Here is a 26,516-nt window from a genome sequence, read left to right on the forward strand (position 1 = left end):
AGAAGGTTAACCCGAAGAAAGAAAGAAAGAAAGAAAAGGGGACCAGAAGGGGGAAATCAGCGTTCCCCCACGGGCTAGCTGTCCATCAACGGCTCAAGCCACCAGGCGGCAGAAAGTTCAGGGCTGCCTTGAACCCACTTTCTTTGCGCCTGGTTTTTGCCAGACTCTAAAATGAAAGGACAAAATTTGGCGCTGACTCTTGCAGCTCTGATGGCGACTTGTGCGATTTCAGCGGCATCTCCCGGAGAAAAAACCATGCGTGCCTGATTGTTCTGTGGCCCCATAGCCGCTGCTGCTGCTGCTTCTCTCTCTCTCTCTCTCTCTCTCTCTCTCTCTCTCTCTCTCTCTCTCTCTCTCTCTCTCTCTCTCTCTCTCTCTTTCTCTCTCTCTGTGTGTGTGTGTGTGTGTCTGTGCGCGCGCGTGTGTTTCTGTGTCTGCCTGTGTGTGTGTGTTTGTGTGTGCGTGTGTGTACGCAGACGTCCACTAGCTAACTCAGCTGCAGGGGCAGCCCCTGGAAGCAGACGTTTCGGCCACAGACCCGGAGAGGAGGAGCTGACAATCAGGAGGCGTGAGCCGCCAGGAGTCTGCAGAATTCGTGGTGTGAATGAACTGGGGGCATCTTGGGCACAGGGATTGCCCCCCTCCTTCCCCGCCTCGGGCCACAGTTGAGTAGTGGGGCATTTTTTTTCACCTTCTTGTGAAGAATTTTTTTTATTATTTGTTGTAAAGTCTTTTGCACAATCACGCCCACATTTGGGGTTGGAAAGCCCTAATTACCGCCGTCGCTGATGGACGTTAGAGAGGGAGCGCCTCGCCGCGGAACAGTCGCCTGCGCGCCCTCGTCGGACCCGCGGCTCCTGCACTGTGTCCCCGCTCGGCCCTGCGCTAGCTGCTCGCCCGCGCGCGCCGGCGCCCTCTCGGTTCCTGGGCACATTTCCACGCTATACCAGCTCCGCAGCCCGAGCCCGGGCGCCAGTGCTCGCTTCCGCTCCGGGTCGCTGCGCCCACCCGACGCGCCCAGGAGGACCCCGCAGCCCTGTTTTGGATCGTCCCCCAAGGCTTAACCCCTACGCTTCGCTTGGATTTCTCGGCCGCCTTCGCTCGGGTGGCGACTTCCTCTCCGCGCCCCCTCCCCCTCGCCATGAAGGTAAGTGTTCTGTGCGCACGGACTCGCCTTACTTTTGTTTTTTCTTTTCAAAGTTAACTGAACTCTTTCAATCTATCCCTATCCCCTCCATTTCTCTAACTGCCTGGAGAAAGCTAAACTTTCTTTCGCTGGCTGGGACGCCTATCTTTTCGTCCCTTACCCCGGGGACACTGCCTCTGCGTCCTTGGAGACTTCTTGCACCAGCTATTCTTCAAACCTTTTCAACTATGGAGAAGAGCGAGGGCAGGAAAGATAGTTCGGGTCACAGACAGTGTTCCTCTTTACCTCGGGAACCGGAATGTAGCTTTACTATGTGTATTTCAACGACTGGATAATGATTCGATTCATCAAGTATATATCAAACTCATTTCACCAGCACGCGGAGATTGTGTGGCTGGAGATCTGAGGCGGGATGAGGACTGTGTTAGGAGAAACGACTGCGAGACTAGGGAGGCTAGGGGCCACCTACCCTAGAGCAATGCACTCCCCACCCCCAACCTCCGATCAGGGCCCAGTTCTCGGCTCTCCAGGTCGAGTAACCCGAGCGTTCCCGGCCCCTATCCCTTTAAGAGTGCCTGGCGGGGGGCCAGAGCGCACCCCGCGCGGGGAGCAGGGTCGCGTTATTAGCTTTATTAGCGGCCTCTGGGTGAGCTCAGGTCCTTTACTGCACCATTGGGGGCGGGGAGTAGTGGTCCTAGTGGCTTTAATCCTACCCCCTGAGCAGAGTCAACCTAGTGCTTTAGAGCCTCTAGGGCCTCTGCGTTGCGAGAGCGAGCGGGCGGGGGTTAGTTTGTGAACTCGTGTTTGTTTTAATTGTCAGTTGTATGTTAAAGCCGAGTCACACACTCTTAGGGTCACAGAGAGTTCACTTTTACAAAAAAGTTAACGTTTCGTCTTGAAATATAACTAGCAATTTTCCAAACAACTTTTCCTCTGGTTGCCCTTCACATCTCGATAACAATTTCCATTTATACTTCATATCTCTCGTTTCCAGCTTTCTAGTAGGGAGTAAGATGAAAATCGGAACGACGCTGTTTCCTAAAAGCAAACAACCTTCTTTCTTCAAAGAAAGGATTTGAAACCCTGGTGTTTCTAGGGCCCTGTTTTACCCTCTATGCCCTGTCCGAGCCACGACTCCTTGGTCGTACTTTAAATGGACAATTCGCTCTTGGGAAATAACTTGGGCCCGGAGATGAGGTCGCACCTCCTCAGCATCTGCTGTCTTGACAATATTAGCTCACCTAGCCAGATTTGCTTTCAAGACATTTTTCATCAGGCGAGGCTTTTTTTTTTTTTTTTTTTTTTTTTTTTCTGGTGTGTGTCTTGGAGGAGACAATGTCGTAAGTAAAGTACCCAGCGACTGGGGAATGGCAAAAAGTAGCTTATGGGTGGACGCGTTGGGACCCTTGCTCTTCTTTGGAGGCTTGGGAAGCCGGAGACCAGTCTTTGATAATCCGGCTTTAGTCTTCTTGGTGGTTCGGTCCTAGGTCCTCCCCGAAGGAAAGGAGGCCCAGCCCAAGACCCTGGTCTTCCCTTCCAGGGCGCTCCTGTGCACAAGGGGCGCAGCACTACATGCCGGCAAAACTCTTGAGTTTTAACACGGCCTTTCTAACCGGCCGCGCGGTGCCGGCTGCCCCCTGTTGGCCATCTGGAAGTAAGACCCCTCTGAGTTTCAGTCCTTCAACTTGTACCCCCGGAGACGACTTAACCCCACTCTTCCACCAAGACCCTTCCTAAGATTTCCGCCAGGGGACAATCTGTGTTGTCTCGAGTTTCGAATAGAAAAGGACCATAGGTGTAATCTAGCAAAGAGGCCTTGGGTAATTTGGACGAAGGATTTCGACCCTTTCCCTTTACTGGTGAGGGAGTGTCACCATAGAAGGCCTCGGGTGTGGCCCTGGGTATCTCAACAATTCTTTCTGTGGTCCTGGATGCTTGTTGCCTTCCGGTTCCCCTTTCTCAGACTCTGCTTCTTCATCTATCTAACACAAAAATAGTGATTTTGTTTTCGTTTATGAACTTCGTCTGTAAAATATCTCCTGTAAAGACTGGGGACTGAACCTATCTTTAATTTCTCTCTCTCTCTCTCTCTCTCTCTCTCTCTCTCTCTCTCTCTCTCTCTCTCTCTCTCTCACTCTCTCTCTCTCTCTCTCTCCACAACTCAGTGTTAGACAGATGGCTCTGTGCTGGGTTAAGCTAGGTAATTGTGTGTGGGTCCTGGAGAGCCCTGGGGTACATCACTGAGGCTTAGGAAAAGGAGAAGAATTTTATCTCCTAGACTATTACTGTTCTCTGGCCTCCTGGCAATTCTGGGTCACTCGGGAACTTTTCAGGTTTCTAACCCTGACTGTAGCTCCAGACAACCTCCGGCTTATCTCACTAGCTATTTCAGCCTGCTACACGTGTCCTCTCCACACATATTCATGGAGTGGGACAGTTACAGCTCAGCTGGGCCCAGGCCCGAAAGATGGGGAGCAAAGCTTCCTTTGTCTATCCCCCTTAAGCAGACACCCTACTGTCCATTTCTTCAAGTTCTTCTCTATGTCGTTCTTGAAGTCAGAGAACCAAGTTATGCCAGCGACCCTCCTTCAAGTTTCTCCATCCGTCTTCTCGGTTCAGAAAAAGAGCAGACTGAAGAACACTGTTCAATTTCCATCTCTTCAAGGACGGAGATCTGGGAGTTTCCCATCTTCCTTTTCGCCACCGGGAGCCTGGGTTACTCTCTGCTTCCGCCTAGTTGGCATCTCTCATCATTTCCACTCCCAGACGTGGGCCCTAAATCTAGAGTCTAGCAGAAGGAAATGACCAGACTGGGAAGTAGGGTCACTGCCCGCTATCTTCCGACCCTCGAAAAAGACTCTTGTGCCTCTCTGGTGATCGCCTTAAGGGACCGCCTGTTTCTGCACTTGGGAGCTCAACACGTTTGTGTGTGTTTAGACAGAGGAAGTCGTCTTTCCCCACCAACTTCTATCTCCTTCATGTTGGCACCTTAGAGCAATGCTATAGCCTGCATCTCTCATCTAGTCCACTCTGAAGGCTTTGAGGTTTCCTTTATGGGGAAGCAGCAGCATCAAGATTTCAGCTGTTTTGCCTTCAAGACCCGCAAACGCTTTTCTTTCACTTCACTCACCCCTGCCCTGCACCTCTTAAAAGCCCGCACCCTCCAGTCTGCGCCCGGTAAGGACAGACGCTCCGGCTTTTCAGCCTTCTTTCCGAGAGAGCCCCTATTGGAAAACATTTGGCTCATTCTCTGGATAATTTTGACCAGAACTTTTTTTAACCCTGTTGCGGCAGTCTCCCGAAAGTTCTCCTTCCACACTGTCTTCTTCGCTTCGGATCTCTCCTAAACTCACCCAGTCGGATGTTTTACACTCTAGACTGGAGGTGTTCATTAGTGATTTCGCTGTGAGGTCCTCGATTCGCTCAGATTTGTGGGGCTGCGACAGACTGGAGAGGAAAGAAAACCGAGGTGTTTCCAGGCCAGTGCAGTGAGTCCAAGGCAGATGCTGCTCTTGGGGCTCTCCAGTCGATCTCCTTGGGACACCCCTAATCTGTAACCGAGGAAACCGGAGTTGAGTAAACCCGGTGCCTCCTCTCGCTGTTGGCCAGGGTTCTGGGAACTGGTGGATTTGCCCCGGGGGCGTCGGGCCGGGATAGGGTTCGGTTTGTGTGGTTTCGGCTCTAACAAAGAGATTCCCTGTAATCCGCCGAATCTGTTATCAATTTCTCTACCACCCGCGCCCCGCCCCGCGCGCCCCGCCCGTTGTGAAGCTCCAAAAGTTAGTGAGACCCGCCGCGATTTGAGAGTTGGAGTCCTTCGCAATATATGTGTGTGTGTGTGTGTGTGTGTAAGTGTGCACGAGGGCGTGTATGGATGTGATGTGTGTGTGTGTGCGCGCGCGCGCTCGCGCGCTCGGTTTTAGCCTCCACTGGGGACTCTAAACCTTTGCAGCCTGGGTCGCTCGCAAAGAAAGACCCTGAAGCCCACCCCTCCCCTGGAGGAAACTTGACACTTCGAGCGGGGGTAGGGAAGGAGACTGAACCTTCTTTCTCTTAGACTGGGGAAACTCCAGATTTCTATTCTCTCCAGGATGCGTCCCCAGCTTTGCCGTGCTTTGGGGACGGCCGAGTCGAGGCTCGGAGCACTGGTTAGCTGGCGCTGGGAAACACATAAGTTCCTCTACCAGGAGCCCGGAGGTGTCCAAGCCAAAGGGGTGGCTCGGAAAGGAAAGCTACCGCCTGCTCCAGGGCCCCTTAGCGTTCCTACAGCCTACAGGGTCCCCTTCATCCCTTTTACGGAGCTGGTCTCGGCAGGGCCTTCGCCTGGAAGAGGTTCACCTTTCTTGCCTTTCCAAAAGAAGGGGCTCCCTCGGGGGCTTCGGGCATCACAGAGTTACACTTATCAGAGACGTAAAAGGGAGCGTTGGAAACCTGCTCCTCCCACCCACACGCTTCTCTCTCCGCCGCCGCCTGCAGGTGGAAAAGTCACCAGTGGGAACAGCCTGAGAACTCTCTGCTCCCGAAAATCTTCAGGAAGGAAACTTCTCCGCTCAGCTCCCTGCGCCCTGGAGGCCAGGGGCACTGCCGATACTTGGGAGCTGGCTCCGCTTGGGGACCTGTCGCCTCATCCCGTTTGCCAACCTTTTGGAACTGAATGAACTGAGCCCGACTTGGGACAGAGAGGCTAGACTGGAGGCAGGGTAGCTGTGTACTTCAAGACACAGGCCCGCAGTGGTGCGATGAAAACATGGGACAACTCCAAGAGAAACAACAGGCTCTCCGTGGTTTTCGCCCCGCCCCCAGCCGCTGCTGGACGTGGGGGCCAGAGGGAGAGTACAAAGTCAGAATAATGAGGTCCGAGGGAAGGGAAGGGTAGGGGAAAGGGCCTCTTCTAAAGGAACTGAAGCCGGATACTTCTTTCCCGAGACCTACATCACCCCTCAGACTGATAGGCCGCTGTCAGGAGGGGGCAGGCTTTCTGGGTTCCCTGGGGTGGGAGAGCCGACCCTTTCCCCATTCATTATCCCTTACCTACCCCCAACTCCATCTACTCCCCGCCCCAAACTGGCTGAAGCAGATCCTAAAGGAAATCCAGGCTGCTCTTCCCCATCTGGAAGTGGCTTTCCCAAAATCGGCCCGTAAACTGATTATAAAACATACGATGTTAATTCGGAGCTGCATTTCCCAGCTGGGCACTCGCGCGCCACGCTGGTCCCTGGGGCCTCGCCCCCACCCCCTGCCCTTCCCTCCCGCGTCCTGCCCCCACCCCCACCCCCGCGCCGGCCACCCCGCCTCCTCGGCAGCCTCCGGCAGTGCGCTCCACTCGCCTTCGCGCTCCTCTCGCCCATGGAATTAATTCTGGCTCCACTTGTTGCTCCGGCCCAGGTCCGGGAGAGGACGAGGGTGGCTTCGGGTCCCCGAGCGAATTTTCTGGGAGGGACCGAGCGCAGCGGGGAACTAGAGGAAAGCGAGGGGGTACGAGCCTGGAAGTTGCAGGACGCCTGGTACCCGGGCTTTGACTCAACAGCATTGAGACATGTTTGTAATCGCTGGCGTGCCCCGCGCGCAGGATCCTAGCGAAATAAGATTTCCTGGTGAGGTTGCGTGGGTGGATTAATTTGGAAAAAAGAAACTGCCTATATCTTGCCATCAAAAACCTCACGGAGGAGAAGCGCAGTCAATCAGCAGTAAACTTAAGAGACCTCGGATGTTTCCGTTGTTTGAACTTGTATGCTTGAAAATTATCTGAAGGCAATAAACATCTGCTCCTTTCTTCCCTTTCCAGAAGCCCATTGGAATATTAAGGCCGGGAGTGGCTTTGGGGACCGCTGGAGGTGCCATGTCTTCCAAGTTCTTCCTAATGGCTTTGGCCACATTTTTCTCCTTCGCCCAGGTTGTAATAGAAGCTAATTCTTGGTGGTAAGTTGATTCTGTATGCCTCTTCTTCCTTTTTTTTTTTTTTTTAACGTACACTTCCACTATGCTATAGCGTTAAAAGTTGAAGAGTGTGCGTGGGTACATTCATCTAATATAGATGGATCTATGTTCTGTGAGCTTTTAAAATATGAATTTTCTTGTAACCCGCTCATTTTGTAAATCATACACTCAGTTCCACGGGGAAACCCGAATATATAAATCTCAGCCTTTTTCTATGAGGCCCTTGTTGAGATGTGGACTTGCAGTAACATCGTGTACTAAAGGGGAAATACACTTCTTTAATAATTGTAAGCCTAGCTATAAAGTTTACTTCTGCCACCCCCTCACCAGGTAAACTAAAAATGAGTTTCCCTTTTTTTTCCTGATGTTTTAGATTATTAACCCTCAGAATCTGAAGCAGCAGAGTTCTAGAAGACACCTAACACCCAAATAGAGAGTATTTGCACTTGAAATTTGATCAAATGGGGGTGAACTTGAAATAGTCAAATGTCCCTAAATGAGGGTTTCTCTCTGGACTGCAGTACATCCAAGGGATTGTGTGCGGTAGCATTCTGGATATTTTTCTCCCTGGTAACAGAGTAGCTTTTTCTTTTCTTTTCTTTTCTTTTCTTTTCTTTTCTTTTCTTTTCTTTTCTTTCTCTTCTCTTCTTTTCTTTTCTATTCTTTTCTTTTCTTTTCTGACTGTCAAATGTGACTTCTGGTCACTGGATTTCCTAGCTTGAATCCTTCACATTCACTTAAGAATCCCCTTTAATGTGTCTAAACACATGGGGGACTTTCTTCAGTCTGTAGAGACATCCCTGTCTGTCTGTACTTCCATCCCTTGGGTACTGCTATCTCCTACCTAATTCTCTCTACTTTCAATGTTTCCACCTTGTAAGCACCAAGTCACTTTCTCTAAAGTCAGTGGCCGGTCTCTGAAAACCTCCACCTCCCCCTTTTCTCAGTGACTCTCAGAAAATACTAGTTCAGGTATGTGGTGACTAGAGAAGAAGGCAATGAAAACACTGACTGAGGGAGCCAGATGGCCGGGTGGGGACTGCACAATACCTCTGTTTTCTGCAGAGTTTAAACAGAGGAGTTCTATGAAGGCCTTCTCCTACTTTGTCATGCGGACAAACAGGAGAGAAAAGGCATCTGTCTGCCTCAAGCCCTGTGTGGCTGACATGTTTTCAGGGAGGAGGGAGCTACCTCTAGGGTTCACGTAAATCTTGAATGAACATCTCCCCCTCCCCTTTGCAGGTCTCTAGGTATGAATAACCCTGTTCAGATGTCAGAAGTATATATCATAGGTGCACAGCCTCTCTGCAGCCAACTGGCAGGCCTTTCTCAAGGACAGAAGAAGCTCTGCCACTTGTATCAGGACCACATGCAGTACATTGGAGAAGGTGCGAAGACAGGCATCAAGGAATGCCAGTACCAGTTCCGGCATCGGAGGTGGAACTGCAGCACAGTGGACAACACTTCTGTCTTTGGCAGGGTGATGCAAATAGGTAGGACACGTTTGAGTGCCCATCAACTCTGTCTGCATGGGGGATTTTACTATGTTTGCTTGAATTCTTGATGAGCTGTCTGCTTTACAGCCTGGGTGATGACTTGGGAACTGCGTCACTTTCCAGAATGGTATTAGTTCTGAGCCCCACTTCTGATTGTAGTTTCTAATTCCTTGAACCAGATCAGAAGGGGGATACCTCAGATCCCACCATTCCTTTCGACACTTCTTTTTTTTTTTTTTCTTTTGTAAAATGCATTTTGTTTAAAGTAGAAGCAGGATACTGGCTTTGATTGATCAAAAGTAGACCTGAGTCATTTAAACCCTTTTAAATCTAAAAACCCTTCTGATGGTTGTGTCTTAAGCCACAATCCAAATGGCCCAAGTTGTCATCTTTCAGAACGCTGGCGATGCCGGCAGTAAGGTTTTAATTTTCCTAATATAGACATTTCCTGAGGCTACAGAGATATATAAAGTTAAAAGCTTTATTTTTAGTCCCAGAAAGAATTTTAATAAGAAGTGATACAACTTGTGTGTGTGTGATTTTTGACAACTGGCAGAGAAAATACACACTTGGGCTCTTTCAACTTAGAAACTTTGAAATTACAATTGGAAGTGTTTTGCATACAGCTTGGGTTTTAATCTCAAATACATTATTGAGTTTGTTGTTCCATTCAGGAAGGAGACAGCATTTAAATTGGACCAAAAGAAAAAAAAATAGTTGAAAAGTCATTTTGCTGTGGTTTTCTAGAGTGGTCTAGGACCCTACTTGACAGATGGGCTCTGTGTGTTTTCTAAGTGTGAATATTTTAGGTCTATTTAGTTTTATGCAAACAAGCCCTTATAATTAATATGACTTCAGTGACTCCAAAAGTAAGAAGCAATTTATCAAGGCAATTAACTGTTTATACTGACTGGAGATAGAGTTGGCTTAATATCCATCACAGATGGATAAAATACTTTTGAACGAAAACCCTAAAAAGTACATTCATTGAGAACAGAAAAGTGGATGCTTGAGCCAAAGGACTTCATAAACAAAAATAACACAGGTTTGGAAACCACTCCTCTAATCCAGTGGGGGGACAGCCTGTGGCCCCAGCCTGCAAGGTTCATGGGGCTTTGTCCTTTCTGTCAATGATTAAAATGTGCTAATGTATATCCTGGGGTTGGATTGGGATAGCAAAGCCCAGGGAACCAGGAATGGTCCCTAGATATAGGATGTTTTAAAGTAGCCAAGTGGGGATCTGGTAGGGACCTTACTTCTGCCTTCTGAAACTTCAACAGAGGAGTTAAAAACCTCCTTCAGAATTCTATCTAAATGTCAAGTGCTGTTGGGTGTTTCCTTTATAAGCACCTCGGCTGTCTTTAAAAACACTGTGCTCTCACAGGGACAGATGTTAGAAAAAGCCAGGGGAAGGTGGCAGTGGCAAACGCTTTCACTGTAAGCTCACTTGAACATAGCTTTGATTGGACATCCTCCTCTCCCTCCTCATCCTTGACTGGAGGCCTGCTCTAGACAAGAGTGTACTCTCATTCGCTGAGGGAATCTAAGTACCGCTGAAAGATTCCTTTTAAATGTGGTCCAAAATCCAAACTGCTTGTGTTCTCAAGACCTGATCAGAGCTTCTACTCTAAACTCCTGCATTTCATTGTCCTCTCTTTGGTCTTTGACTATGTGCTACTCCCTAGTGGGGACTGGATGGTGGGGCTTGTGTGAATTCCACCCACTCAGAGTCTGGTGAGGTGAGAGCGACCAGTGACCAGTGCTGTGGTGTGTGTGTGTGGGGGGGGTTCATCTGATGCTCCAAGAAGCACAGGATGTCTCTTCCTTGGCCAGGGGGTCCCAAGTACCTGGTTGTCCTAGAGCAGAAAGCCACCTGTCAGCTTAGGTTTGACGCTCAAGAGCTTTTTTGGTTTTTCCTTAATATTTGAAAGAGGGGAAGGTGAGTATAGGAAAATTACAATGAAATTTTCTGGATGAGAAGGAACAAAGGCTGAACTCCAAGAATGGAAAAAAGTCTTTGCCTTCTTTTTCCTAGCTCGGGCTTTGCTTGAAGTCAATGACTTTTGGGACAGTTGAAATCATCTTTGGTGCCCAAGGTGTGCCCTGGTTACTCCAAAACTCTCAGGATCCCAGGGATGTGGAGAGTAATCCTTGTTTGTGAGACTCTGACCCTGGGAGGGGCCAGTGTCTGAGAAGTTCCTGCTGCCACCTCTGACCCCTTTCCAGGCTCATTTTTCTAAGGTGCCCGTTGCCCTGGAGGCTCTGTGCACAGACGCCTCCCAAAGGGCCCCTAGCTTCATTTTGGAAACATTCTCATTTTTCACCATGTTCCCCTTCCCTACCAGCTTTTGTCTCTCTCTGGTCTTTGTTTCTATACTGTGAAAAGATGTCGGGAAGGCACCATTTTTAAGGGATGTGAGGATCTAAGTCAGCCTAGATTTCATGCAGAGGGAGACTTAACCAGATGAGGGACCGCAGAGAGATGCCCAGGTCACACCCCTAGCCGAGCAGCCCTCTTCAAAATTCTGTTTTTCCAACAGTCAACAATTAGCTTAGAGACTCCTACCAGGTTTTGTATTCTGGATGAAAAATCGAAATGATTGAGCTAGACTAGACCTATGGGGTGGGGGTGGGGGGGAGGAGCTGTGTGTGATTTGTGTTTTGTATAAAAGCTCTTTACGCTCTATGCATTCAAAGGGCAGTGTCTCATTCCCCTCTGTCCTCTGAGTATTATTTTATCTCCTTTTCCTCTATCAACACTTTTATTCCACAGCCCTCTCCTGCTCAGGCCATAATGCTTCCCATATTATCAGTGTTAATCTTCAACTAACTCCTGCCAATCTGTCTGCTCTCCTGGTTTATTTCCTCTCCCACAACGTACATACTCTGCTTTCTAATTTGAACTAGACAGATGTAAAGCCCCACTGGAACTTTTTGGTTCGATCTTCCTGCCAACCACTAGCACGCTCCTGACAGTTTTTCGTTTGTTAAATGTAGGAGAGGAGTCTGTATGACTTGAAGCTACAGGACTTCCTGAGGATCAAACATGGTCCCAGTGAGCTGTGGAGCAGGACTAATCCTGGAGAGGGCAGGCACCAGAGTTAGCAGGACCATTCTCCTGGATAGACTTTCTCTTTGGGGCTGGTTAAGTCCAGCTGAGATCAGCTGCCTTTGTTTTGCCCCTACTTCATAAAGATGAAAGTTAGCAAGCTTTCTGACTGGATGAGAAATCCAGTCTGATACAGGAGATTTTAGCATCAGAGGGGACCTTTATATTGTGGGCATCCGTTTCAATACCTTTATTTTACAGTTGATTTTGAAAGTGAGGTGTACCAGTCATTCCCCTAAATGCAGGCCCAGCTTCATTCAATGGGCAGAATGTTAATCCTTTCTCTCTCATGGTGCAGCTGGTTATCAAGTTGCTTCTTGTTACATTAGAAACTTCTCTGTATACAAGCAGAGCCCAGGCTGGTGTCTATGGATAGGGCCCCCATGAATGTTCTATGGAAATTATCTTTACACTTTCTATTCCGCACCCCAACACTCACCCTGAGTCTGTTCCCGTTTTCTTTCTCTTGTCATCTCACCTGGCAAAGGCCATGGGTAGAGCATAGGGTAGGAGGGTCCAGTGGTACAGGGCAGTAGTAGATGTAGGACCAAGATGAACCAGGGGACTGTTTTAAACTTAACTGCACATTCTTGTGTACAGGTGGTGGTGGAGGTGGTGGGAGCAGCACACACTTTTAATCCCAGCCCTTGGAAGGCGGAGGCAGGCAGATCTATGAGTTTTAAAGCCAGCCTGGTCTGCAGAGTGAGTTCCAGAACAGCCAGGGCTACACAGAGAAACCATTGTCTTGAGAAACCAAGCCAAACCAAACCAACAAGCAAAACAACCCAACCAAACAACCAAACAACAACAAAAAACTTAACTGCTTATTCTTAAATGAGAAACAGAGTGGTAAAGAGTGGATCGAGCATGGCCCCAGTGAGCTGGGGCCCATAAAGGGGAAGAGATTATAGCTGGAGAGTGCCAGGCAAGAACTCTCTGTGGCCCCCCCAGGCGTTGTGTGGCTGAGGATGGGGGTCTGAGCTTCACAGAGGCTTCTAAGCCTAGCGAATTCTGTTCTGTTCAAGATGAAAATAATATCCACATTAAACAAGGGTAAAAAAAGTCTAGCCTGGTTCTGAGCTTTCCTTCAATGGCTTCTTTCATGTGCATTTTTGGAAATAAGACATTCTGAATATCTTCAATCGGGGTTAATGAAAAATCAAGCCAGCGTTGGAGTCCTGCCTGGGCTCTAAAACATCCCAGCAGACGCAGGTAGCAGGTATCGCTGTCTCCTTTGTTATTTGTTGCTGCTGTGTGTGACTGGATCTATCCTGAGCTTGCCACAAGGTGGGCCCAGGGCCCAGGGCCCAGGTGGACGTTTTGGGGTGTGGCTCGGGTATGGGATGTCAGCTTGAGGTTTGTCTCTGCCTGTTCACTTCTGTAGCAGCTGAGGCATGGGGAGGGGGGGCTCTCTCTCTCCTTTACCAAATAATCCAGGTTTTCTGTGTTAGGGCTTCTTCCTCTTCTTTCTGCAGTGTTTGCTGTCTAGTTTTTTTTTTTTTTCCCTGCCCTCAGGGGCATGAGAACTGTTTGCTTCCGTGTTTGACGAGTGGTTTTCTCCAGCCCCACTATTTAGTCCAAGGGGACCCATTGATGTGCTGGGGACCCCTACCTCTCCAATGATTGGTGTCTGTTGGGGCTCTCAGCCTTCACTAGCCTGCTCAGGCCAGTGTGTTGGGGCCTTAGTGCTGCCCCGCCTTCTCTTCCCCCTACCAGAAAGATTTAGGCTTCTGCGTGGGGCAGGCAATCTAGTGACCTTATTCCTTAATCGCAGGCAGCCGAGAGACGGCCTTCACGTACGCGGTGAGCGCAGCTGGGGTGGTGAATGCTATGAGCCGAGCATGCCGGGAGGGCGAGTTGTCAACCTGTGGCTGCAGCCGCGCTGCACGCCCCAAGGACCTGCCTCGGGACTGGCTGTGGGGCGGCTGCGGGGACAACATCGACTATGGCTACCGCTTCGCCAAGGAATTTGTGGACGCACGAGAAAGGGAACGAATCCACGCCAAGGGCTCCTATGAGAGCGCACGCATCCTCATGAATTTGCACAACAATGAAGCAGGCCGCAGGGTGAGTGCCATGGTCCCCCTGACACCACTAACACCCATATCATTTATTCCCCAACCTGCCCCCTGTACCCTCCCTCCACACACACAGGGGTTGGGTCCTGGCCCGCCTGTCTCTATAGCTCAGTTCAGGTCTTTCAGGATACTCACACCTTGGGCTTTCTGTATATGCTTGGCATCCTGTATCTTCCTCTGCTCTGCCCCCTCAGGGTTTTTTTTTTTTCTTTTTCTTTTTCTTTTTCTTTTTCTTTTTCTTTTTCTTTTTCTTTTTCTTTTCTTTTCTCTTTCCTTTCTTTCCTTTCCTTTCACTTTCTCTTCTTTTTTCTTTTCCTCTTTTCTCTTCACCCTCTTCCTCTCTTCTTGTCTTCTCTTCCTTCCCTCCTTCCTTCCTTCTTTCCTTCCTTCTTTCCTTCCTTCCTTCCTTCCTTCCCTCCCTGGTTTTTCAAGTCAGGGTTTCTCTGTGTAGCCCTGACTGTCTTGGAACTCACTCTGTAGACCAGACTGGCCTCTGACTCAGAGATTCACCTGTCTCTGCCTCTGTCAGTGAGTGCTGGGATTAAAAGTTTGTTTTTTTCCTTAAGTCACTTCCTCATTTACGGGCTTCTCTGGAGAAAGGCATGCATTCTGGAAAGCCCTCTGCCTACAGGGGGTCAAATGATCCATAAATGAACTCTGGAGATCCAGCTGTTTTCCGAGGAGTGTGCTGTGTGTCCTTTTAGTTGGTCCCCACCGATGGGTAGTAGGGGTCACCATTTGTGGCTGGGTTTCAGTTTGGGGAAAGCACCATGCAAGGCCTCACTTTAGCTTGGGTACTCATTTTCTTTTCCCCTGTCTGTCTTGTGGCATTATGCAGCAGACCTGATGGGCTGAAAGGTTTTCCAAAGGGCCCTTCTTTAGGGAAAGAACAGGCATTTTAGCAGTTTGGCATTTCTTAAGTCTGACCAGCAGGCAAATCCAGGGTGGCTCTAGAGAGAAGAGAAACTGACAGTCTGTCCCCAGCCTTCCTAAGCCTCCTGGTTCCCCCCCTCTTTCCTTCTCCTGGTAGGGATATGAAAAGCTACTCCAAGATATTTTAAAAGACCCTTTTTTCCCCTGCGGTTAAACACATGGCACTTTATGGCCGCTTTAAAATGAAGGGGTGAAAATGTTTCTTAACTTTGGCAGCATTGAAAACCAGGGTCATTAGTTTTTCACAGAACCCAAGGTAGGTGCCAGGAACTTTCTGGTCAGAGATTTCACTCTTCTGTATTTTGGGGTGAAGAAAAAGGAAGATAATCACAGAGTAGAGCATAGAGGGCTGGAAGGAGCCTCTGGCCCCAAAACCCTTGTGTCACAGATTGGGAAACTGAGGCCGACCACTTAGCAGCTGTGTAAGAAAAGCAGTGGATCTATGATGTTACAAGCCTCAGTTAACTTATTTTAAACAGATGCATCAGAGCTTAGGGCTGAAACACTGGGGAGTGGCCACTGGAGACACTGACTGAAAATCAGATCCTGGGTGTCCACATTTGCACATCTTCCAGTGGCCATGGTAAGGACTTCCACTTGCGGTCCTTGTGAAGATGAAGTGAGGTCAGGTATTAGGGCCACACCATAAGAAATCTGACTTACAACAATGCTTCCTTTGGTTCAATCTCAGATTATAGCTTAAAGTCATCCAGCAGCCAGTGCTTGATAAATGATACGTTAATTATTAAACACTGCAGAATACTAGGACCCAGGGAAGCCACAGATCCTGGAGATAATTCCAGCTAACTTCCTCTCCGAGTGAATGTTAAACATCTGAGGGTGTCAATGAGATTTTGTTTATGCTTCCCTGAGGGGACAGATAGTTGCCAGAGAGAAAGCACAGGATGTTGGCTCAGGCTCTCCACCTTAGGGACTGCACCTCTCTCTAGGTTGTCATTGTCACAATAAGTCCACAAGTGATTGCAGGGGAGGGGTCCAGCTCCGTTCTCTGAAAACCCCTAAGGGTGTGTTTCCAGGATCCCAATCTCCTGGGCATCTTCCCCTGTGTAGGATACAATTAACACTTCCAACCAGAAGTGTGCTGGGCCATCTTTGGAACTTCCCTATCTCTTATTTCCTAGAGAGAAATCCTTGGGGGAAGAGGATTGTCCATTGTCAGAAGAGGGTCAAACCTTTCCAAGAGGCAAGAGGGACCCCCAGAGAAGCCGAAAAGTGACTTGGCTACTTTTGTTGCCCTTACTGTCGATGCTTGCATCTTTTATGTGCCATGTCTTTTGGTTTTGTTCTGTCATGGGAAGGATGGGCAGAAGGAAGGATCTTGGTCAGTTAAAAGACACAGAAACCAACCTCTCTAAAGTGGTGGTTGGGTACCACTGAAAGTTATACACTATGCCAGAAAATCATATTAACACTTTTTAGGGCATTAACTTTTGGTTTTCCTTCAAAAGGGAGCAAAGGTTAAATATATTTGCAAAATCTTCCTCAATCTGAAAGTCTTTATGGCAAGTTCTGTGGGCCCCTATTAAAAGAAAGCCCTTACAATTCTTTGGAGGAGGGAGATAATTGTTTGGGCAGAAGCAGCTCTGGGTTCTGGACAGGCCCTGGCTAGTGCTGCCATACCGTGATGACTCTGGAAGGCCGTTGGCATGAGGAACTGTGGGCAGTCAGGACTATAAATAGGCAACCACCACCTCCCAGACTGCTGGGCACAGTGTTGTGGGGCCAGATCTACGAGCACTGCTCCCGGGAGGCCTGAGGTGACTGGGCAAAAACCCAGGGCCGTGGCCCCATCGCCCTGGAGGAAGACCAGGCTTACGGAGTGGCTTTGGAGAGCCAAGCCCTTGCTTGGGTCCTTCAATTTTATCCTCCTGTGTAGGAAGTTGGTACCATCCAAAGGTGCCAAATAGGTTTAGAAAGGGGCAGCCAATTAATTAAGTTCAAGAGCAAATTTAGACATCCTGTGTCCATGGCTGCTGGGTGGTCCTCGAGACCTAGAACAGGACAGGGCAGAGCAGGGATGTAGAGGGTACAGCAGTGGGCATCACTGAAGCCCAGACCAAGCTCCCCTACAACTTGGCTGTGTGGCCTGCGTGTGAGCCTACTTCCGGTGCCACTGTGTCATCACCTGTTTCTGCGCATGCCACAGAGCTGCTGGCACGATTGGATGAGGTCCTGGGTGTCAGAGCAGGTGTCCTGACAGTGGAGCTAACACAGTAACACAGCAGAATGGACGAGCATGGAAACCCTGATCCCACTGGGGATGGACCCCTCCCAGCTCAGCCCTTAGCAAGTCATTGAACATGGGCTTGGGGTCCTACTGTCTGGGTTCGAATCCTGGCACTCCCCGAGGGCCAGTGGTCATCTCTCTAGGTGTCCATTCCCTTCTCTTAATAGCCCATCCTCCACAGGCTTGGATGTGGGTCTCCATTCAGATAGGATAGGCAAGAAATGGAGATCTCATTGTACTGATAACATTCCCCTCCCACAAAACTGGAGGCCACTGGGATGATTATTTTTTTTCCTGTTCCCATCTGAATGTTATAGTTGTGGACAGAATGATAAAGGCTAAGAAGTTGCAGAGTTTCAAAGAAGGCAGTGCAATATTTCTAGTGGTAGGGAATGAAAAAGTAACACAGCCCTTGATTCAGCCAGGGGACATGGCTGCCTGTACAAAGTGTTCACTAGGGTCATGCTGGCATCTCCGCTCCTCCAGCGATTAGCACAGTAACCTTCTCCTTTTCCTCCCACAGACAGTATACAACCTGGCAGATGTAGCCTGTAAGTGCCATGGAGTGTCTGGCTCATGTAGCCTCAAGACATGCTGGCTGCAGCTGGCGGACTTCCGAAAGGTGGGCGATGCCCTCAAGGAGAAGTATGATAGCGCAGCGGCCATGAGGCTCAACAGCCGGGGCAAGCTGGTACAGGTCAACAGCCGCTTCAACTCCCCGACCACGCAGGACCTGGTCTACATCGACCCAAGTCCGGACTACTGTGTGCGCAACGAGAGCACTGGCTCGCTGGGCACGCAGGGACGCCTGTGCAACAAGACCTCAGAGGGGATGGACGGCTGCGAGCTCATGTGCTGTGGGCGTGGCTATGACCAATTTAAGACGGTGCAGACAGAACGCTGTCATTGCAAGTTTCACTGGTGCTGCTATGTCAAATGCAAGAAGTGCACGGAGATTGTGGATCAGTTCGTGTGCAAATAGTGGTGTGCCTGCCCATCACCCAGTCCCACTCCCAGGACCCACTTATTTATAGAAAGTACAGTGCTTCTGGTTCTTTTTATTTCTCCCTGAGAATTGCAGCTGGAACCATGTGTTGTTGGGTTTTTTCTCCTCTTTCTGTTACCATCTAAGAACTCTGTGGTTTATTATTAATATTATAATTAATATTTGGCAATAGCGGGGGAAACTAAGAAAAATATTTATTTTGAGGATCTTTGCAAAGTTAGTATAAAACTTCTTTCTGCTGATGCTACATGATAAAGTGGAAATAACATGCATTCAAACTTAGCTGTGCAGTTGGGGTCCACATCTAGAAGGCGTAGGAACTATTTTCTCCTCAAACAGAGAGTCCTTTGAGATGGTTGGTATCCAGGTGAAAGAGGTGGTACAAAGCTATGACCTGTGACCAAAATGAATTACAGGTGCTCTGGTACAAAAGATCTTAAATATAGATATATGCCAAAAATACAGAATATGAGATACTCTCTACTTCAGAGGTTCTAGAATGAACTTATAGAAGGTAGGAGCAAGAATCTCATATCTTCATAAACAGGCATATCATGTATGTTATAACATCCCATCTACAGATAACTCCATGCAAGGATGGGCCTTTTTCTAACAGTTCATGAAACTTGGGGAGCTGGTAGACTGGGGGAGGGAAGTCCCTAGAAATTAGAAAACTTGAAATTCTCTACATTGAGACCACAATCTTATGGTGTTAGCCCAGCTGATTCTGAATACCAGACTTTATGTCCATGAAGGGATTTTTGACTAAAAAAAAAAAATCTTGTTAAGAAAATCTTATTTTCTTATGAAAAATTACCCATATATCCCCCTTTGCAACTCCCCACCCACACAGGCAACAAGAAAATCCCATGTAGTTGAGCACTGAAGAAGGCCAGGACACCTCTGAGGAGATACAGGGGCAGCCATCTTCCTCTATGACCCCAAGCCCTCTCTGGATTCTCTGCTGGCCTTGCTTCCAAATGGCAGTGCTGGTGGCTGCTCGGCACTGGTAGGGCAGAAAATGTACATGAGGAGCGATGCTCAAACCCAGCTACTTAGGGATTGTTCTCTAAGGCTTTTCTTTGGAGGTATGGTAACTTGGTGTGTTTTGCTGGTATCATTGGCCCAAGGAGTCTACAGAGGTGTTGCCGCTGTTTGGTTGTTGTACTCCTGTGTTTAGACCTTCCATTTGTGCTTTGCCTAGTATCGTGCAGGTGTACCCTAAAACTGTTTCTAGTGTACTTGAACAGTTGCATTTATAAGGGGGGTGTGGTTTAATGGTGCCTGATATCTCAGTTTTTTGTATATAACATATATATAAATATACATATATAAATATAGATATAATTATATCTCAGTGCAGTCTGGGATTTAGATTTACAGTTTGCTCTGGGCTTGTTCTATGCCAGAAGTATTGTCTTTCATTGCAGTCCAACTGGGATTTCTTTTTTTTCCAAAATTTTTGAGTCTTGACATTGGCCTGTGACAGGATCCTACCACGAACACCAGGAAGCAAGCTAAGACTCTGAAGAAGTGCTCAGGGCTCCTGTCCTGAATGGATGTTGGTTAGAAAGTAGCCTTTCTGCTTCCTGCCCAGGGCCAGTTTTCCACCCTCTCTTTGGTGTTCTTTGTGGGGAGGGCACTGTGGTTTGCCATAGTCCTGGACTTTGACAGGCTCCCAGAGCCCAGGATCACCAGCCTCCTCTCTATTTGCTTAACTCCCTTCCCAGGAAGGTCTTGTGTCTGTCCCATCTGACAGGACAGATCTGAGTTCCCAAAGCAAACCAGCTCACCACATAGATAGCTAGTTTAAACAATGTTTTAAAATAAGAGCACCTCTGTTTCAAAAGTGACACCTGCTGTGTTGTTTTCGAGGCCCAATACTCTTTTTCAAGGTTTGAAAAGATGTATGTATCCATTCTTGGGCTTGGTAGCCTTCTGGTCACCTCAGTCCTGTGGCTCTTAACTTATTGCCCAACAGTGCTCGTTTCCCCTCAGCTACAGTGAATTGCAAGCAAAAGATCTTGAAATGAGAAAAAGCACTAATTTAGTTTAAAATGTCACTTTTTGGTTTTTATTCTACAAAAACCATGAAGTATTCTTTCTCTCTTTCTTTTTTGTTAAATCAGATTATGTTTTTTTTATGATTCATGTTTATGAGCAGAGTGGAGTTTAACAATCCTAGCTTTAAAATAAAAAACTATTTAATGTAAGATATTCTCCGCATCATTCAGATATTTTGTATATCCCCCATGGTCTTTATTCTGTACTTTTAATGTACATATTTCTGTCTTGTGTGATTTGTATATTTCACTGGTTAAAAAAAACATTGAAAGGCTTATGCCAATGGAAGATAGAATATAAAATAAAATGTTACTTGTATATTGGTAAGAGGTTTCAGTTGTCCTTCAGCTAATTCATGTAGAGAAATATTTTTAGTTGAAGCCACAAGAGACAGCTTAGGGCAGTTATGTGAGTTATGTGTTCAAATAACAGAATAGTGGACTTTTTTTTCTTTCTTTCTTTCTTTCTTTCTTTTTTTTTACCAAAACCAAACTGTTGGGAAACCTCAATAGAGCTCTATATGTATTGGAGCAAAAGTGGAATTCTCTTCTCCTATATATGTTCCTTCAAAAAGAGAGAAAGAATCAAGCAGATGGCTCGAAGCTGGTCACAGGACTGCTCACATTCTTTTGGCATTATGCATGCGACTTAATTGTTTTAGAGTGTGTTGCTATTGTAACATCCCAGAGATGAACCAAAAAGACTCACGCTCTCACCCATGAGCAGCTTTTCAGCTTATACACACATGCATGTACATGTGTGCACGCATATCTGTATGTTTTCTTGTGCTTGCCACTACAAGCTTTGTGCCTCTCTATTCAGGTTGACCAGGTATCTTTTGGGGCATCTCTATGTCCCATTTGAGGGCAGTCTTTATGGAAAAAAGCAAGGGTCTGCAGAGAACAGAAACTAAAGATTCCTTGTGTGGTGTGCAATTAATAGAAGGCCTCCTGCTTTCTGGAAATGTAGACCAGAACCTGGTTAGGACTATAGACTGATAAATTAGCTAGTCCTTTGCCTTTTTCTCCACCACACTCCCCACTCCCCTTTCTTTCCGGATAACCTTGTAACATATTGAAACCTTTAAAGGAAACCAAGAAAGCATTATTACACACACACACACACACACACACACACACTACAGTAGACCAACATATAGAGTGTTTAAAATAGCATTTCTGGGCAAATTCAAATGCTTGTGGCTCTAGGACGCACATCTGTTTCCGTTTTTCTTCAGTTGTATATTGACCAGTGTTCCTTATTGCTAAAACATATACTTGGTGAAGCAATGTCAGCATCTTTTTCTTTCCCATTCTGGAGAGCATTCAAGACCTTCCCAGTACAGGAACATCAATGAAGCATTTATATACAGGCAGTGGCAAACAGAACCATGCTCAAAATGGTCAGCGCTGGGCTCCAGGGGAAGGCTAGCTTGCTCCAGTCCTGTTTCTTTGTGCTCCTGACCTTGGGGGCTGCTGCTTCCCAGGACAACAGCTGCCTGCCTGCACTCTGTTTTTCGAGGATTTTTTCCAATACCCAGTTCCAATGTGTCTTTTTTCTGCAACCTTATTCAAGCCACTGGAACCTTCAGATAGAGCCCGAGAGCAGGTTGCCACAACCTGTGGACAGGAGCTGTATTAACTTGATTGCTAGTATGAAGTAGTATTAACGTGATCGCCAATGAAAGGCACCTGCAATAACTGTTTAGTCTGAAATATAGGTAGAGAGTGAGCGGGGATGGCGAAGTTGCTTGTAACTTTTGGTACATGTTTGATGCACACAGGCATGGAGGCAAGTGCTAAATCGCTGCACTGTTATTGTAAAGCATACTTTAAAAATATTTATTGTTTTGGAAAGCATTTTCTAGTTTTCCCTCTCTTGGTGGAGCTGTAAACAAGATGCCATGTTGTGAAGGTTTAAGATGAAATTTCTTAAACTGCAGAAACATTTAGAGACCTAAGAATTAAAACTTATAAATGGGATCTTCGAATTTGCCTGTTAACATGGAGTTTACACTTAAATCTGATGACTGGATGGTCTTTTATGTTAGGGAAATACCTTGTTAGCGGAATTTTATAAAGCAGATGTAATTAAAGGTCGATGGGAGCCGATCTAATAATGACAGGAGAGACTTACAACTTAGACCAATCTTTATACATTTTGCTGAGTTAGAAAGGAGATAAAGATTATTTATTTTTGTTCATATCTTGTACTTTTTTATTAAAATCATTTTATGAAATCCAGCATGCTCCTGTGTGTGTGTTTAGCAGAGAGGGCCTGAGTTCATCTGAGTCTGGGGTGTGTTCAGAAAATGGCATAGGACTTCCAAATCTTAAAAATAAAAAAGGCACTGATATTTCTGGCGCGAGAGATCATTATGTTTGAGCCTCAATGATGTCTTTTGTAGATTAATGCTGGTCTTTCATCGGCCTCCGATTAATTGTACCTTTACCTTCTTTGCTTTGCTGCTGCTGAGATGTAGGATTTCTGCTAGATAATTCTCCCCTGTAGACATTTAGAGGGGAGAGAAGGGATTACCATAAAATTCCAGGGTCAGGGAACAAAAAGAATGAGCTGGGGAGAGACGTAAAGTGTTTGAGTTGAAGAGCAGACAGAATCAACCGGAATGTTCTGCTGGTTGCTTATTTAATGACACAGAGACTGCCAGGAGTTTCTTAACTTGGGCTCCTTCCCCCCAGCACCACTGGAATTTCAGGCTGGGTGGCTCTCGGGAGTAAATCTGCCCTGTGTAGCTTTACGGACACTCCTGGCCTCCGCCTACCCGTGCCCAAGGCCACCTCCCAGTGGTTGAAGTATCAGACAGTGACCCGGAGAAGAACCTCACTCCCAATGGGGAAATGCAGCCTTAGATGTGGGGCTGAGGTTCTGAGTACTTGGGGGAACTTGGCTTGCCCAGACCACAGAGGTCCGCTGCTGCTGCCTGTGTGTGGACCCAAGAGTGAGATAAGCTATACCCTTGCAGAGGTTTCCGCGTGGACACCAGAGATCCAGCAACCTGGCTTCGTGTGGGGTTCAGATTCTAACACCGAAGTTAGCTTGGCCACCTGAGGAATGGCGGCTTCGTGACGCTGAACCTCTTGTATTTAAAATGGGAGATCACAGGTTTACTTAGCTCCTAGAGCTGTTGTGCCGGAAAAACCCACAGCAGCAGGATTCTATTACAGACTCCTAGCACAACAAATGTTGTCTGGGAGGGGAGTAGGTAGGAGGTAGGGCAAGGGACTGACTAAGCCCGGGGGCTCCACCCGAGATGTAATGCTAATACTTGCCCCCTGTGGGGCGTGGCCTTTCTCTGCTTTAGACGGCAGCCCCTGGCTCCTGCCCTCTGCACCCTCATTTCAGTGCCTCCCGATTTGTCTTGTTTAACCAGCACGGTGTTTTTCAGGTGTGCAAATTAGATGTGGACTTTTAAAAGAGTTTCACATTAAAATTTAGGTTTCTGGATTAATAGCCGGGAAGAATGGGGGCTGGGCCCTGGTATAGCTGGGCCGAGCAGCTGTCTGTCGTTCCGGGGGGCCAGTATGGCCTATCCATCGCTTTTTGCCTTTTGTTTTGTTTTGAACAGAGTACTCCTCCCTCTCTCAGCCCCTCCCCTTCCTGGGGGGCGGGTCTTTGCCTCAGCATGGTGACATTTTTGGTCCAGGTGTTTCTCTTATGAGGTGTTTCTCTTGCACATCATAGGACTTTGGTGCCACTCCCGACAGGTTTCTCCTAGAAGACAACAGCCTTCTCTCACGTAGGACAATCGCAACGTTGCCCCCAGACATTGTGAGATGTCACCAGTGGGGGGTGGGGACGCCCGAGAGTGACAGCCAAGGCAGTCCTTATCAAGTAGGGTGTGTTTAGGGTGTGGGATTAGTGTGAGAATTAATGAAAATCAAGACTTCCTGTGCAAACCCATATCACGGGATCTCAATAAGTGATCCCTGGGTGTCCCACAAGGCTCTCCCTCTCCAGGTTTGCCTCTGCCACTCATGGGGCAGTGTCCTCTAGAGTCTTGATGATTTCAGCCCTCACACAGAACAAGGGACATAAGCAATCACTCCATTAGAGTTAATATTTAAATGATGTGACCTAACTTCCCTCCCCCTCCCCCCAGGATGCCTCACAACTTTCCATAAAAGGTGGAATCCATTGAGAAACAAAGACTTTAAACCACCAGGTATTGTTCTAGCCAGCCCGCTGCTGCTCCCCCACCTAGCTAAACCGACAGGTGCTTTGGCTTGTGAGCCAGAGGCACCCTGGAGATGCCAAACAGGAAGCACTCCTAGCCCAGGAAAGACCCTTGTTCTTTGGGGGACTCACAATGTCATTAATGTAGGCTAGGGCAGTGCAGTAGCCGGACTGCAGGCAGGAAAGAGGCCTGCTGCTGAGTCCCTTAGGTGGGGTGTGTCTCTTCTGCTGGAAGGAAACCTGTGCCACCTGGGCAAGATGGGAGGCATCTGCATGGGCTCCTCTCATTTCTTCAAATTGGAAATTGAAAAATGTTAAAATGCTATTGGAAGGTAAGTTTGACTCTCTCTCTCTCTCTCTCTCTCTCTCTCTCTCTTTCTCTCTTTCTCTCTCTCTCTCTCTCCTCTCTCTCCCTGGCCTTTTGCCTTCTCTTTCTTTTCTCTGACTCAATAGGCTGTCATTTGCTATGTAGCCTGGGCTAGCCCCAAGCTAGCTGTCCTCTTGTCTCCCCCAAACCCCCAAGTTAGAATTCTAGGATCATAGCTATGTGCTCCTGTACCTGATAACATTTATTCTTGTTTGGTACTAATGGTTCCTTCTTTTGTTTTGCTTAAGACCTTCCAGGACTACCCGAGTTAGTATTTTGACTCTGTAGATGAAGGAATGGGTAATTTGAAGAGCTTAAGTCTGACCCAAGTGTCCATCCGTCTGCCATGGTCTCTCTTCTTCAGCTGTATGGCAGTGTTAAGGGAAGATGTCCACGTAATGGAATGCTGTTTTCTCAGAGTCCCCCTATATATGACCAGAGGACTTGGTATGTTCACTGGGCAGACTAGGAGGGTTGCATACTTCAGGGTGAGAGACTGGGAGGCTGGAGCCTGAGGTTTTGAAAAGCCACTGTGAATTCTCTGTGTCTTCATGTCACTGCCCTGAACACCAGCAGTTGATGGTATCCCAGGCCGAGAGGCCTGGGTCTCCGACTCACCCTGCAGAGGAGGGTCACACATCCACCAGACATTCTCTGGGTGGCTTCCTTATATGTATCAACTGCAAGACTCTGAGATTTAGAAGTAGTAATTCTATCCATCTAATGCATTGGCTCTCTGGCTTTCCAAGGCCATTGCTGTGTCCCCAGACTTGGTGTGGATCCCCTAGCTTGAAGAAAATGCAGACCAGGTGAGTCCCTGGAACAATTTGGTAGCCCATCTTCATGGGACATGGGCGCCTAGTGACTTTTCCTGGAGAGACATGAAGAATGTTTGCTGACTCCAAATAGGAGAGGCATGGAAAGGCCTGAGGAAGATTCCATCCAAGTCCATCTGGGTGGAGAGAAGTGTTTACTGCTCTATTGTAGGTCCTGTTTACAGAAGTGCCCTCACTCATGACTCTGAAGGTGGTGATGAACAGAATGGGGTTTTCTCCCTGTCATCTTCCATCTCCAGTGAGGCACTCTGGGCTCTGCGACCTCTTGAGACCTCCTAGATTTATCGTTCTAGTTGCATTAGCAGGCTGAGAACAGCTGAGATTCAAAGACTTACTCCCACACACTCGCCACAAGAATGGCACAGAGGATAGGACAAAGCTTTCTGCTAAAAAGAAAAGAAAAGAAAAAAAAAAAAGAATAACAATCATCATCTCCCTGAAAATAGAAACAAAAAATCCTTGGCTCTAAGCTTTCTTCCTTAACTGATCATCCTTTAGCCACCTACAGAACTTTTCTGAGCTTCCACATTATCATCTCTAATACATGAGACAGTGACTGCTTTGTAGGTGATGGTGAGGACTGTGGATCCTGTTTGCCTGACTCCTTTGCTGTGGCCATCACAGGCTTCTACAAAAACAGCCCCTTCTCAGCACCAGGGTGCTCTAGAACCCCTGTGCTCTGCAGATTCAGGGTGTCACATTCACATGACTCAGTGGGGGTCCGCAAGAATGGCTCCAAAAAGCTTTTCCTTATTTCAGGAGAGACTATGGCCGCTGGGCGTGGCATAGACTCATCAGCTCCACAGGGCTGGGTGGAGGCTGAGAAATAGCCCAGGTTAGCAGGCACTGAGCACACCAGGGGCAGGGCCCTGGCATCCCAGGCATGTGCTGCAGGCAGCCACTGTGCTTCTGGAGCAGACTTGGCTCTCTCCTGGCTTCAGCCTCCTCATGTGTAAGCCCAGAGGCCATAGCACAGGCTCTGGGACCACAGTAGCTCCCATTCACCAAGCCCAGGACGTCATTTGGAGTCCTGGGAGAACATGGGAAGTCCAGACATTCTCAACCTGACATTTTACAAGGACTCTCTGCTCCAATCGAGGT

At 47.8% G+C, this 26,516-nt stretch overlaps 1 protein-coding gene across 3 annotated transcripts; it reads left to right on the forward strand.

Annotated features, from left to right (window-relative positions):
• The first annotated feature begins 775 nt into the window (after positions 1–775).
• Wnt5a (Wnt family member 5A) lies at positions 776–22,224 on the forward strand. Of its 3 annotated transcripts, none has more exons than XM_052189966.1 (5): positions 776–1,147; positions 6,933–7,066; positions 8,327–8,577; positions 13,464–13,756; positions 17,472–22,224. In XM_052189966.1, exons 1-5 carry the CDS (start codon positions 1,142–1,144, stop codon positions 17,928–17,930), a joined length of 1,143 nt encoding a protein of 380 aa, XP_052045926.1. In that variant the 5' UTR covers positions 776–1,141; the 3' UTR covers positions 17,931–22,224. The 3 variants fall into 3 exon arrangements, with proteins under 3 accessions (XP_052045926.1, XP_052045927.1, XP_052045925.1); XM_052189967.1 differs by lacking the exon at positions 776–1,147 and adding an exon at positions 5,638–6,001; XM_052189965.1 differs by lacking the exon at positions 776–1,147 and adding an exon at positions 6,461–6,532.
• The last annotated feature ends 4,292 nt before the right edge of the window (positions 22,225–26,516 follow it).

This window comes from Apodemus sylvaticus, chromosome 8 (genome assembly GCF_947179515.1).
Source record: "Apodemus sylvaticus chromosome 8, mApoSyl1.1, whole genome shotgun sequence".
NCBI lineage: Eukaryota > Metazoa > Chordata > Mammalia > Rodentia > Muridae > Apodemus > Apodemus sylvaticus.